At 45.8% G+C, this 14,797-nt stretch overlaps 1 protein-coding gene across 1 annotated transcript in view; it reads right to left on the minus strand.

Moving 5' to 3' along the window:
- Window positions 1-414: 414 nt before the first annotated feature.
- The window catches only part of atp6v0a2 (ATPase H+ transporting V0 subunit a2), a 32,586-nt gene continuing 18,203 nt past the window's right edge, over window positions 415-14,797 (minus strand). The window contains exons 12-20 of the mRNA XM_033043870.1: window positions 14,134-14,291; window positions 13,120-13,210; window positions 12,500-12,618; window positions 10,534-10,744; window positions 9,563-9,682; window positions 8,469-8,591; window positions 6,635-6,752; window positions 6,185-6,356; window positions 415-3,829 (exon numbers count right to left, since the gene is read on the minus strand). Of these exons, the coding sequence (XP_032899761.1) occupies window positions 3,733-3,829; window positions 6,185-6,356; window positions 6,635-6,752; window positions 8,469-8,591; window positions 9,563-9,682; window positions 10,534-10,744; window positions 12,500-12,618; window positions 13,120-13,210; window positions 14,134-14,291 (1,209 nt within the window). The 3' untranslated portion in view covers window positions 415-3,732. The remainder of the gene's footprint in view (window positions 3,830-6,184; window positions 6,357-6,634; window positions 6,753-8,468; window positions 8,592-9,562; window positions 9,683-10,533; window positions 10,745-12,499; window positions 12,619-13,119; window positions 13,211-14,133; window positions 14,292-14,797) is intronic.

A 14,797-nucleotide genomic window follows, 5' to 3' on the forward strand; every position in this document is an offset into this window, starting at 1 on the left:
AGACAGATTTGAGAGACAGAGACAGAGACAGACACGAGAGACAGAGACAGAGACAGACAGACACACACACACACTCTCTCTCTCTCTCTCTTCAGGCTGGTATTCCACAACCAGGTTGCTACTACATAGACCCTGTTACTCTAACACTAACCATTCAGCAATGTTCATTTTGATTTTACTGAGCAGCCAGTCAAGCTACTGATAAACAGAGAAATAAGTAAGCCTAATTAGATTGTGTAAAGCACTGTCTGCTGCACGGATTATGGCATATTACTGCACAAATGCAAAGAAGGAGCTGCGACGGGGTTCAACAAATCCTAGTTGTCATGGTCACTTACATCGAAGGGTTGAATGGCCTACTCCTGCAACTATTTTTTTTCTATGTCTATCAATTATACACATTACACAATTAACGGAGTCATGAATCAAAGAACCTTTTATTTTTAGTATGAAACTAAAAATCCACTCTGGCGATATGCCAAAGTTTAACAGAAACATTATCATTTGCACTAAATATTTCAACATTAATATGAACAGTTTGTGTATATCTGTAGACAGTGAATGTTAGATCAGGTAAATGCTGCAAAAAGCAAGAAAGAAATATACCTTAAAAGGTACTGAAATTATTAATGATAAAAATATCTATTTGTCCTTAAAAAAACCCTAATTTTTCAGACTTCGTTTCAGGAGTTCAGGCGGTCTGCATCATGTAAACCAGAGACATTTGTAAATCATAAAACTGCATTTATAAAATGATAGCAATTTCAGATGTGACCCGAAACTGAATCTGGGTTTTATAAACTCAGCTCATTAAATTATCTGTTCAATCTGTTTGCCTAATCAACATGGCCACCTTCAATTTTACATATCAAAAGTGAAATCCAAGCACATTATAACTTTACAGAAAGTAGATCGAGCATTGAAGTATTTAGCTGCTAGAAGCATTGCAAAAAGTAACAATCAAATTAAATGTAATTATATCACATTTTACCAGAATATCTATTTTTAAACAACTAACTTTGCTGCTCTCTAATCCCAGCTAAAGAAAAGTGTAGTATAAATAAGCTCAAATTGTCAAACAATGTTGTCAAATTCACCCAGATAGTCACAGGCAAGGCAAAACCACCAGGTAAGGAGAGGCTCGCGTTTAACATGTGGTTTAGTTGATGGGTGAAGAATCAGCTGCAACGGCTGTAATTTGCATCTCTCCCTCCTCCTTGGAATAATATTGCCCATGGATACCAAAACTCACCAAATAAAATATCAGAACAAAGAGATGTGGTCCCCAGAACATGGAATGTGATGGGAAGAGATGAAAGTGCTTGCAGCACAGCTGGAAGTCACACCCCTGTCAGTATAATTTACTACATTTCAACCTGACAAACACTGAAAGCTGTGCAACTACAGACCTGCAACGTTAACGGCAAAGCAGCTGATTAGTAGCTTCAAAGTAGACTTTGTTTAAAAACAGTTTCTGCTAAACACGAGAGACATCTTTGTTCGAGTTTGTTGCGTTGTCACCTTTGATAAGTTCACAGTGAATTGCGAGCAGCAGCATCTCCTGAAAGCTCAGGCGCTAATGAGGCCACTTATTAAAAACCAGGCATGAGATTCACAGCAATTAAAAGGTGACAATCACATCACACAACATTCAAACACCTTAAATATATCCTCGCTACACATCCTACCTGCGCTTTGCTGTAACTATGGTTGTGATGGTTGGTGATTGTGCAGACAGGCAGCCTTTGACTAACTACCTCCACTACTAACAGTGGCGACCCCCTCAGGACCACTCCAGGTCTGGTTTGTGCCTGGCACTGGAGAGAAGGGGAATCATTTACAGCAAACCCCAGGTCGACACGAAGCAAACTGGAGAATCTACAAAACATGCAGATCCGTGAAAAAAATCTACAGGTGCTGGAGAAAACATAAAATGCTGGAAAAAGCCAATGGGTTCGACCGTATCTGTGCAAAGAGAAGCAGAGTTAATATTTCAGGTCTGAGGCCCTTCCTCAGTATTGGGAAAGAGAAAATAAATTAGGCTTCAGGGAAGGGGTGTGGAGAACAAAGAGGATGTTGATGGGGTGAGACAAACTGGCAGATTATGTCTTTGTAAAGATCAGTAAACTGGGCTATACTGAGGGAGAGATAAACTGATCCAGTTCACAGACAGATAATAGACAGACACCAAGTTCTCACACAGACAGGAAGTTGCCTGAAGTGGGAGAGCTGGAAGCTGAGTCTACAAGGCTGCCACATCCCCAGACGGAGGATGCAGCCCATTCTCTGTATCGTGTTGGCCTCATTACTTAGTGCAGTCCATTACTGGGAGATGGGGTGGGGATGGAAAGTTATGGCAGCAGGAATCGCAGGCTCCCTCCTGCAGACTGAACACAGGGGTATTGCCGAGCCAGCAGCAGATCTGCATTTGCTTACTCCTCGACGCTGGAGAAAGTGAACACATTCCAGCGATTGCTTTGCAGAGTACCCCGGTTCAGGCAGCAGAGGCAAAGCTGACCTTACAGTTGCGGCCACTTTAACTCTTCGACACCCTCTCTCAGCCTGTTAGATCGAGGTCCAACACAAGCTTGAGGAACAGCACCTCGTGGTCTGTCTTGGCACGTGGCAGACCTGGACTCCATTCTCCATCCTTGTCAGTAAGGGACTGGACATGTCTGTCTATTGTATGTGTGTGAATGGAATCCATGGCCCACAGCCTCACTGCTAGCCACACACCATGTATTTCTCACTGTCTTGTGGGCTCTCCTTACAGACATTCCCATCCCTCACTCAACCTTCTCAATCAGAAAACTAACTTCCTTTCACTCTTTAAACTGGAGTAACTCAGTGGGACGGGCAGCATCTCTGGAGAGAAAGATTGGATGATGTTTCAGGTCGAGACCCTTCTTCAGACTGGAGATTCAGATTTCATCTGAAGAAGGGTCTCGACCTGAAACATCACCCATTCCTTCTCTCCAGATATGCTGCCTGTCCCTCTGAGTTACTCCAGCTTTTTGTGTCTACGGTTTAAACCAGCATCTGCACTTCCTTCCTACACGTTTTTCTCTTTCCCAGTTCTGGCAAAAGCTCTTTCACCTGAAACATTTATTTAACACCACAATTCTTTAACTCCTCACAAAAGGGCAGGCAGTACTTGTTGAATGTCAGCCCTGAAGGATGTTAGTGCATCGAACTGTGTGAAAATTGGGAATAAGATGTGCTCCGAATGCCAGCTTGCCTGGATCCTCAGCTGCCCATGTGTCTTACCCCCTGCCTCCATCATCCCCAGTGCCCCACGGACCGCTATCCTGGTTCCATCGCCGAGACTGGACACGCAAGGTTAGTGCCAGTTGCGTGGTAGAGAGGGACGAGCAGGCTGCATCAATGGGAAACACATTCTCTACTTGGCACTCACAGTCACAAGTACAAACTCAGATATTGACCGAAATTTAATGGCAATCACTGCAGAGAAACATTCCTCGTCGCAAGCACCAAATAACAAACGTCAGCAGCTCTAGTGCATCTTCTGTCACAGTGAACATGCTTGGTACATTATTGTCCTTCGCATACTTTCAAATGTTGAAGTACCTGAGATTGCAATGAAAGCATTTGTCAGTGTGTAGCAGGAAATGGGTGTCGGTATCTGGTAAGGCATTCAGTGCAAAAACATTTGCCATGAGAGTCACATGATCATGCCACTTCTGCTCGTGAAATTTCCATGCACAACGCACACTAGGCAAAGTCATCACAATTACGAGTCAGCAGCTTGAAGGAGAACGGAGAGAATTTGTATCCATTGCCCATGTAGAACTTGTTTTGAAATTCCACCCTGTGTGGAGAAAGAGACAAGTTTGAATCCAGCAGCCGGCTGTCGTTCCACACAATGTGTGCCAAGTCCCAGTCTCCAATACCACCTCCACTTTAAAACACTCCTGCTTGTTCCACATACCACCCAGGACTTTGCCCCACACCCTGTCCCATCCCACAGCCCACTACTGCTGCTCCAGTTCCAGTCTGGAGTACAACCTGAATCACACCGCTCCCCGAGGCTGGGCTCAGACTCTGCCACAACCTCACTAAGTGGATGAATCACAACAATCGTCCAATTACTGTTCAGGTTGCCAGTAAAACAGGAAGTGAGGCTCATCGTGGTCCTTCAAAGTAGGGGTAGTATTCCATCCAAGCAATAAACAAACAAATATTATTGAGTATAAGAGCAGGGAGGTTCTACTGCAGTTGTACAGGGTCTTGGTGAGACCACACCTGGAGTATTGCGTACAGTTTGGTCTCCTAATCTGAGGAAAGATATTCTTGCCATGGAGTACAGAGAAGGTTCACCAGACTGATTCCTGGGATGGCAGGACTTTCGTATGAAGAAAGACTGGATAGGCTTGGCTTGTACACGCTAGAATTTAGAAGATTGAGGGGGGAACTTATAGAAACTTACAAAATTCTTAAGGGGTTGGACAGGCTAGATGCAGGAAGATTATTCCCGATGTTGGGGAAGTCCAGAACTAGGGGTCACAGTTTAAGGATAAGAGGGAAGTCTTTTAGGACCGAGATGAGAAAATCATTTTTTCACAGAGAGTGGTGAATCTGTGGAATTCTCTGCCACAGAAGGTAGTTGAGGCCAGTTCATTGGCTATATTTAAGACGGAGTTAGATGTGGCCCCTGTGGCTAAAGGGATCAGGGGGTATGGAGAGAAGGCAGGGATGGGATACTGAGTTGGATGATCAGCCATGATCATATTGAATGGCAGCAGGCTCGAAGGGCCGAATGGCCTACCCCTGCACCTATTTTCTATGTTTCTATTACGAGGGAGAAGGTGCTAAAGTCACCTGGGCCAGATGCACCCTAGGATTCTGAAAGAGGTGGCTTTAGAGATTGTGGAGGCATTAATAGTGATGTTTCAAGAATCACTCATCAGTGGTGGTCCCAGATGATTGGAAAATTGCCAATATTACCCGGCTGCACAAGAAGGGAGCAAGGCAGAATAGTGGGAACTATAGGCCGGTTAGTCTGACCGGTGATTGGTAAGATTTTAGAGTCCATTATAAAGGATGAGGTTACGGAGTACTTAGAAGTTCATGATAAAATAGGCCAAAGTCAGCTTGGCTTTGTGAAGGGAAGATCTTGCTTGACAAATTTGCGGGAATTCTTTGAAGAAGTAAATAGCAGGACAGACAAAGGAGAGTCAGTAGATGTTGTTTTTCAGAAAGCCTTTGATAAGATGCTACACATTAGGCTGCTTAGGAAGCCCACGGTATCAAAGGGCAGGTACTAACTAGCATGTTGGCTGGATGGCAGTAGGCAAAGCGTAGCAATAAAGTGGGCTACAGTGACCAGCGAAGTTCCACAGGGGTCGATGCTGGGGCCACTACTCTTCACGGTATACATTAATGATTTGGACGAGGGGATTCAAGGCTTTGTGGCAATGTTTGTGTTCTCTGTGAGCTTACTCTCCTTCTCCATATTCTCTTTTTTAACCAATCTCTTTGTCTTCTTTTCTTATAACCTGCTCCCAATGCTGTATTTTGTTGCTTTCATTAGGTCATGAGGGATTGGACTAGAATTAGGCCATTCGGCCCATCACGTCAACTCCGCCATTCAATCATGGCCAATCTATCTCTCCATCCTAACCCCATTCTCCTGCCTTCTCCCCATAACTCCTGACACCCATACTAATCAAGAATCTATCTATCTCTGCCTTAAAAATATCCTCTGACTTGGCCTCCAGTCTTCTGTGGCAAATAATTCCAGATTCACCATCCCCTGACTAAGGAAATTCCTTCTCCTCCTTCCGAAAGGAACATCCTTTAATTCTGAGGCTGTGACCTCTAGTCCTAGACTCTCCCAGTAGTGGAAACATCCTCTCCACATCAACTCTATCCAAGTCTTTCACTATTGTGTATGTTTCAATGAGGTCATTGTTCTAAACTCCAGCGTACATCATGGATGTCTGGTGTCAAGTTTCCAATCAGGACAATTAGACAAAGATTTATAGCATGAGGAGATTCAAAAGAGAGTGGGGTAGGCATCTTTTTGGAGGGATCACCATCAGTATATTGCAACATATCACGTAACCAAACCAAGCTGGACTTTACCTTCACGATATTACTTCCCCTTGCAGTTAAACAAGATAAGTGCAGTAAATAGATAACGTTGATTTTATTACCGACGTACCAGTGCAATCGGAGAGCGTGCAAGAACGCTGAGAGACCCTCCATGACCAGCAGAACTGCGACAGTCAGAACCGCAAAGATGCCAAAGACAGGGAACAACAACAAGGAACCAAAGTCATTGTCCATGCGAAGTCCCAGGTGCAGCACCATCCCCCACAGCACCTCCGACAGCTCTGGTCCGAGAAAGAATAATGTACAAATCAGCCTGTTGCCAGGACCATTGGAAGTCAATTCACAATCGTTAATAAACGATGTACATCTGGTAAAGCAATGGAAGCAGTGCAGCTCACTCATAAATTCAGTTTTAATTATTAACAATAGACAATATTTTCTGAGATAACTGAAATAACTTTACATATTTAAGATTGAATATGGCAGTGCCTTGAGTGATACGAAAGTCTAGCTGCGTTTTAAGCCAAATGTTTTGGCAAGAAGAGTTGGGTCTACTTACGAGCATGAGCCAGACTGAGAGCCCAGAGCCTCAGGTACGAGGCAGTATTCGACACACAGCCCAGACAATATTCAATGGTGTGAATAGCTTGATGCATGAAAACATCTCCAAAATTAAACTAGGAGAAAAAGAACAGCAAATTAATGTGACATCAGCAATGATTTTCAAAGATAGAAACAAAATGCTGGAGTAACTCAGCGGGACCAGCAGCATCTGGAGTAACTCAGCGGGACCGGCAGCATCTCTGGGGAGAATCAATGGGTGACATTTCGGGTGGAGACTGAAATCTGAAGAAGGGTCTCGATACCACTGGGTAGCGCCAGGCACTAACCACTGGGTGGCATCAGCAATGGCTGCCTCGTCAACAGTCTGTCTGTCCCTTCCATCTTTGTTATTTTAATAGTATGTGTTAAATGTATGTTTTATTCTTCAGCTTGTTTGATGTGGCGAGTGAGGGGGAGTTTGGGGGAAACTTTTATATTCTCTTACCTCGACGGAGAAGCGATTTTATTCCGTATCGTATCTCCGCCCGCACTGCGGCCTAACATCGTGGAGCTCACGGTCCCTGGTTAAAGACCAACTTCGGGAGCTCCAAGGCGCAGGAGCTTCGACCGTCCCAACAGATGGTTCAACTGCCCCGACCGTGGGAGAATAAAGAGGGCAGAAGATTACTTTATTGCCTTCCATCACAGTGAGGAATGTGGGAAATCCGCTGTGGTGGATGTTTATGTCAACTTTTATGTTGCTTTATTTTAGTATGGCTGTATAGTAATTTGAATATCACTGTACCTTAATTGGTACACGTGACAATAAAAGACCTTTGAAACCTTTGATATGAAATGTCACCTATTGGATTTCAGTCAAGGAAAATGGAGAGAGTAAGGAACAGTCTACTGATAGTTAAAAACGGTTTACTGTAAAAAATGGACTATTCAAGAATTAAATAGTAAACTAATGATGCTACCTGAAATACACACAAGAAGTTAATTGGTTGATATAAATCCCACATCATCCACACATCAGGCAGAGGAGAGTGTTAGTAGATGAGATTGGCTGGTTCTGCGGTCGAAACGAAGGGATTTAAGACCTTCCTGGTGGGGGATGAAGGTCCCATTTGATATATTTTTTCAATTAACAGCTAACTCTACCCTGGTGTCTTTATGTCTCCATACAGATCTTGTTGTGTTGAATGAAATCAATTTCAAAGTAAACTTCTGGAATGTTATGATCACTTTTGCCCCAAAAAGTGAGGTTACCAATTAACTCTTTCTCATTGCATAAAACCCGCTCTAAAAGCATCCTTCACCCGAGTGGGTTCCTTATGTCATAAGTGATAGGATAAAAAATTAGGCCATTTGGCCCATCAAGTCTACTCCGCCATTCAATCAAGGCTGGTCTATCTCTCCCTCCTAACCCCATTCTCCTGCCTTCTCCCCATAACCCCCGACACCTGTACTAATCAAGAATCTATCAATCTCTGCCTTAAAAATATTTATAAACTTGACTTGGCCTCCACCGCTGTCTGTGGCAAAGAATTCCACAGATTCACCATCCACTAACTAAATAAATTCCTCCTCATCTCCTTCCGAAAAGAAGGTCCTTTAATTCTGAGGCTATGACCTCTAGTCCTAGACTCTCCCACTAGTGGAAACATCCTCTCCACATCCACTCTATCCAGGCCTTTCACTATTTGGTAAGTTTCAATGAGGTCCCCCCGCATTATTCTAAACTCCAGCGAGTACAGGCCCAGTGCCGTCAAACACTCATCATTTGACCCACTCATTCCTGGGATCATACTTGTAGACATATTGATCCAGACAACAGCTTGTCCTACCTCCTGATCAGTTCCATCTGGTTGCCCGGAATGGTTCGAATGGTTTTCTCCCTGTTCCATTTCATGAGCTCTCAGTAGCGACACCTCTTCTTCACTTCCTCTACGCACAAGCGTGTAGCCTTTCTAGATGTAGAGCAACATAACGTCAGTGCAAACAATTACCGTCACACAGATTACAGAACCTAACTAGGGGAAGGGGTTGTACTCAACCTTGTCTTAGGAAATGAGGACGGTTTGATCAGAAACAAGGAGGAGGTGCATTGCAGATATCACCATTGGGCTCCAGAGAGTACACTGGGTGCAGCAGAGAACTTAAGACTACTTCAGGAGGTAAAACACCTATGAAATGGCCTTGGTGACCTGGATTAAGGAGAATCCCCAAATCTTGTTCGTACATTAGAACCGAGAAGTAGCTCAGGAAAGAGTCACTTCTTCAGGGACCAGAATAGTGATTAGTGCGTGGAGCCAGGGGACGTGTGTGGGGACCGGGATGGATACTTTGCATCAGTATCCACCAGGGAGATGGCTGGGAAGGATGACTTTAGGGGGGGAGTGGTCTGCTGATATTCTGCAGCATCTCTGCAACAGGAGAAAGCAGTACACATTAAGGTGAATAAGATGGATAGGTGACATTTCAGGTCAGGGCCCTTCTTCAGATTGATTGTGGTGGGGGGGGAGGGGGGAAGCTGGAAGAGAGGATTGATTGTGGTGGGGGGGAGGGGGGAAGCTGGAAGAGAGGATTGATTGTGGTGGGGGGGAGGGGGGAAGCTGGAAGAGAGGATTGATTGTGGGGGGGAGGGGGGGCTGGAGGAGAGGAGAGGAGAGGCAGGAGTTGTGTCACAAATGAAGGACATATTTCCAGACACAAGGGAAGGGGGGGGGGGTTTAAATTCAGTCGGGGGCAGTAGGTATTATTGCCCACCCCCCAAATCTACTGAAGGGGAGTTCTGTAAACATAGAAACATAGAGGAGCTATGTAAGGAGCTTTGTGTCTGTAACTCATATCCTCTATTCCTCAATGATCTGTCAGTGAAATACAAACAGGCCACGTTGAAAACGCAATCTGCGCTGCCGAATGAGAGTTGAAGACCTACTCTGTACGTCCCAAAGCTTCTGCCTCCGTGGTGCCTCCAGTACAAATATCCAGGCTTCCCAAACAGCAAGATTGGAACTGACAGCAGAGCGATCACCACCAGGAACATTTGGAATCCTTTCTGTTCACAAAATATATGCATGTTAACATGGTCGCATCATTGGATATACCAAAGATTATAGAGCAGAGCAAGATGCGCCACTCTGCGAAAAAAAACGTAGTATGACATGGGTATGACATGACGCCATTTTATTGAGCTGCTATTTACAATAATATTAATAACATCTACAATAATATTAACTAAATATGTGAAGTGATAGATGCTATATAAAACACTGTTCCCTACGACACTGATTACACCAAAGATGATAGAGCGGATCAATCTTTGGAACGGATTACACCAAAGATACTAGAGGAGCATTGCCCGCTGCCTCCCTCGGGAGCGCCGACCGCGGGCAGACGCTTGAGGCTCTCCCGCCGGCCGCCTTCATCTGGTATCAGGGGGACCGACCGAGAATCAGTCCTGGATCAACTCAGGAGTGGAGGAAACGTCCTCTTCCCCCAAAGATACTAGAGGAGCCTCTAGTATCTTTGCTTTTCCCTGCGACCTGATGTAAGAGCAGATTGTAGAACAGTGGAGTCCGTCCCCGCTACCAAAGATGTCGCGTTTGGCATAAACAAATGGCGGCCGTGATGTTCCGTTACTTACTACACGTCAGTCCATTGGATTTCGGAGGAGTGGTCTATCTTGCTCTGCTCTATAATCTTTGAGATATACTGTGCTGTCAGAATCTGGGCTTACTGTTGGATTTATACAGAGGGACAGGCGACTGGTTAGAGGCAGCAAGTGCCAAACTTGCCTTCAGCCCAATCACTGTCATATCATTCAATGCAGTTAGTTCCAAAATACATCAATGACACTCAGAAGAGAAGGCAGCACATTTAGAACGTATTTGTACTCTAAATGCCTACCTGCCCAGTGTACAGCAGTGCATTATCATTACTTTGCATCACAAACATGTTGATAAAATGGATGAGGATGCTTGGAGCCAGATTAGAGTTTGCAGCAGAATACGCCAGCCACTTGTAAATGATCATAAACATAAGGTATCCGAAAAGAGAGACCATGAAGACCAGCTCCGGAATAAATACCAGGTAGATGCTGCAGATATTCTTAAAGTGCCTGCAACACACAAAAACACAAAGGTTAGCCAAACACATGAACACACAAGCCCTCAGAAACCTCGGCACTGAGCTTCTAACAGAACTTCAGTTTGCTAGATTATTGCATGTTGAATATATGATTGAAAGCTTCACATCAAGCTAAATATATCATTGGCCAAAAGGCCAGAGTGCAGTGAACACAGGCACTTCCACTCACACCTAGGGTGACACAGAAACACATTTACAATAGTCAATAGGTACAGGAGTAGGCCATTCGGCCCTTCGAGCCAGCACCACCATTCAATGTGATCATGGCTGATCATCCCCAATCAGTACCACGTTCCTGCCTTCTCCCCATATCCCCTGACTCTGCAATTTTAAGAGCCCTATCCAGCTCTCTCGTGAAAGCATCCAGAGAACCGACCTCCGCAGCCCTCTGAGGCAGAGAATTCCACACACTCACCACTCTCTGTGAGAAAAAGTGTTTCCTCGTCTCCGTTCTTACATAAGCAGACCAACATCCAGATGTGGTTTCAGTAATGCCTGATAGTCAGTTTTTATTATTATTTTTAGCTGTGTATATGTGGGGGGCTGTGGGGGAAACCGTTAATCTCTTCCCTGTGCGGGGACCCGACTATTCCCTGTCGGGTCTCGGATGTCGTTGGGCCTAATATCATGGAGCCGGCGGCAACCTCCGGCCGGGACTAACCTGGGGGCTCCAGTTGCAGAGCCTGCGGAACGGACATCGCGGAGCTGGCCAACTTCGGAGCTGTGGTGGCGCGCGGCTGCGACCCGACTTTTGGAGTTCGGAGGCACCGGCCGCAGACCCGGTGGACGGGAACATCGGGAGCTCGCAGGTCCCTGGTGGGAGACCGCTTTTCCGAGCTCCGCAACGGCGACTTCTCCCGCTGGAATCGCGGGTTTAAAGGGCATGGAGCCGGGGCCTAACATCGCCCGGCGTGGCTTAAACGGCCTCAGGACTTACCATCGCCCGCCGGGGGCTTTAACATCGGAGCCCCAGTTCGCCTCGACACTGCAGTTGGACTGCTGAACCGCGGGAGAAGGAACAAAGGGAAGAGATAAAGACTTTGCCTTCCATCACAGTGAGAAGATGTTGGAGACTCACTGTGATGGATGTTTATGTAAACTGTGTTAAGTGTGGGTCTTGGATTGTGTTTGTAATGTAAAAAAAAACGTAGAAATGGAATTTCGTTCAAACCCAGGTTTGAATGACAATAAATAGCATTCTATTCTATTCTATACAACCTCCGTACTTCAGTATTCAGTTAGCTTGGATCCTCACAAACAACAAGGTTCTTACATCAAATGTAGTCGCAATAAAGGCCCTGTTTTAGGCTGTAAGGAATAACTGCAGTGCCCCAAGATCAGTTCTTGGACATGAATTTATGGTCTATATTACTGATGAAGAAGATGGGGAGGAGTGAACAGTATCATGACAATGTCACTTACGCAGGTTGTGCTGAGGTTATTTAGCATCTGTAACAGGTTCTGGGTGGATGGAGTGGCTAGGCTAATGTTGTTCCCATGCTGTGTAGCTCCATGACTTTGTTACTCTCCACGTTTACACTGACTCAGTAATGGGGCGAGGAAGTGAATTAACTGTAGATAAGGGCGTGAAGGTGGGGCAGCCTCACAGTGCCACAAACCCGGGCTCCATCCTGATACGGGTGCTGTCTGTACAGAGCTTGTACTTTCTCCCTGTGACATAGCGTATACAACCTAGAACTGCTGCATTAGTTCTAGGAGGACTTACAAATGATTGAAGACTCCAAGGATGACTCCAAATGTCATGTGCGTAATACCAAGGATCACCGACATTTTCATTTTAAATGAATTCAGGAAATTGAGACGATTGCTTGCTAGGTTCCAAACCTTAAAAAGACAAACAAAAACATGTTATACAATCCTGTTTACAGCACAGGCCAAGAGGCACAGAATCCAGTTACAGTCTAACAGTCAGACCCAACACATCCACTACAATCCAATGTATAAAACCACCAGCTTGACACTGATTATAACTCCAGCTGCTGACATTAGACCAACAACTTGCAGTCAAATATCAGCAACACACACACACACACACACACACACACACACACACACACACTCACACACACACTCACACACACACACACTCTCACACTCTCACACACACTCACACACACACTCTCACACACACACACTCTCACACACACTCTCACACACTCTCACACACACACACAGACGCACACACACTCTCACACACACACACTCACACTCTCTCACACACACACACACACACACACACACACACACACACACACACACACACACACACACGCACTCACACGCACACACACTCTCACACACACACCCACCCACACCACCACTCACCGGGTCAATGCCGAAAGGATAGGGCCCTTTGAACACTCCAGACACGTTGGGATCCAAGCTGAGGAACTGATTGCCCCTGACTTCAGTCACCCTGAGGGAAACGCGTCAGACATTCAAGTTAACACTTTTAAACACGATTTAAACACGACCCTGCATTTAAACAGGATCCTGCATATTTTAACGCCACACACAAATTATTTCTGCAGCATATTTAAGCAGAACTGCACGTACTGTTAGAACCCATTTTGCTGCTCTATACTAAAATTGTGATTTGATTGGTTCACTGCGTTACAGATCACGCAGGAGGAGCAAGGTTTAATAGTACAGAGAGTGGTCGCTGGCAACTCCCTGGAGCTGGGGGCTGTGGGGAGTGGGGGGCGGGACTGTGGGGATGGAGGGGCGGGGCTGTGGGGGTGGGGCCAGTGGGTGGGGGGCTGTGGGAGTGGGGCCGTGGAGGGGAGCTGTGGGGGTGGGGACGTGGGCTGTGGGGGGTTGTGGGGAGGGGTCGTGGGGGCCGTTTACAAGGTCGATGAACCTATCGACTGGACGTTTAAGAAGGAACTGCAGATGCTGGAAAATCGAAGGTAGACAAAAGTGCTGGGGAAACTCAGCGGGTGCAGCAGCATCTATGGAGCGAAGGAAATAGGCAACAAAGGGGTTCAGCCTGAAACGTTGCCCATTTCCTTCACTCCATAGATGCTGCTGCAGCCGCTGAGTTTCTCCAGCATTATTGTCTACCTGTCGACTGGGCTGTGGGGGCGAGGACTGGAGCATTCAAGGGAGAAACGTGCAAACTCCACACTGTGCAGTTAGGTGATGCGGTTTGAATGTGGGCTGCTGGAGCTACGATCAGTGACATCTCCTGAAGTATCACTCAGACCTACCCTAACGTGACAAGCTGTGATCCCTCTGGTACAGATGCAAGACCACCCACCCACACATCCCTCACCTATGCAGCTATTTCACCCCCACACATTATCATGGCTCAGGGGATCGGAACATCCAGATACATACATCCTACTTTCATTAACAAACATATTTTTGACGCTCCATCCAGACCCAAATATATTCAAGGACTTTGAAAAGCAGTCGTTGTAGATCAGTCCAGTGTACAAGGAAAATATTCCCATCATCAGAATGATGTAACGGCCATCAAAAAACATGTTCCAGATCTGTCAGCAACAGAGAAGGTCAGTCAGTCATTGGGTGAAACTATAATCCCATTACTTCCTCTAGAACAAAGCCTGTTCAGTTTGTTCTGTCGTTACGCATCTCATGACAAATTATAAAATGTTCTCAAAATAGTTAAAACACAGACAGTCCTTATAGGGCTTGTTTAGACCCAATATTAATGAACCGTGTAGAAGGAAGGAACTGGAGGTGCTGGCTTAAACCAAAGATAGACACAGAATGCTGGAGTAACTCAGCGGGACAGGCAGCATCTCTGGAGAGAAGAAAGAGTGACGTTTCGGGTCGAGACCTTTCTTCAGACTGAAACGTCACCCGTTCCTTCTCTCCAAAGATGCTGCCTGACCCACTGAGTTACTCCAGCACTCTGTGTCTATTAACGAACAGTGTCTGTGTGATCAGGGCAGGACTGGTGACAGGAGGCAGCGGTAGTGTGGTGGTATGAGGGGCGGGATACTACAGGGTTGCGATGGGGGGGGCGGTGCGTGCG

The sequence above is a fragment of the Amblyraja radiata genome, chromosome 25, assembly GCF_010909765.2.
Source record: "Amblyraja radiata isolate CabotCenter1 chromosome 25, sAmbRad1.1.pri, whole genome shotgun sequence".
Taxonomy (NCBI): Eukaryota; Metazoa; Chordata; class Chondrichthyes; order Rajiformes; family Rajidae; genus Amblyraja; species Amblyraja radiata.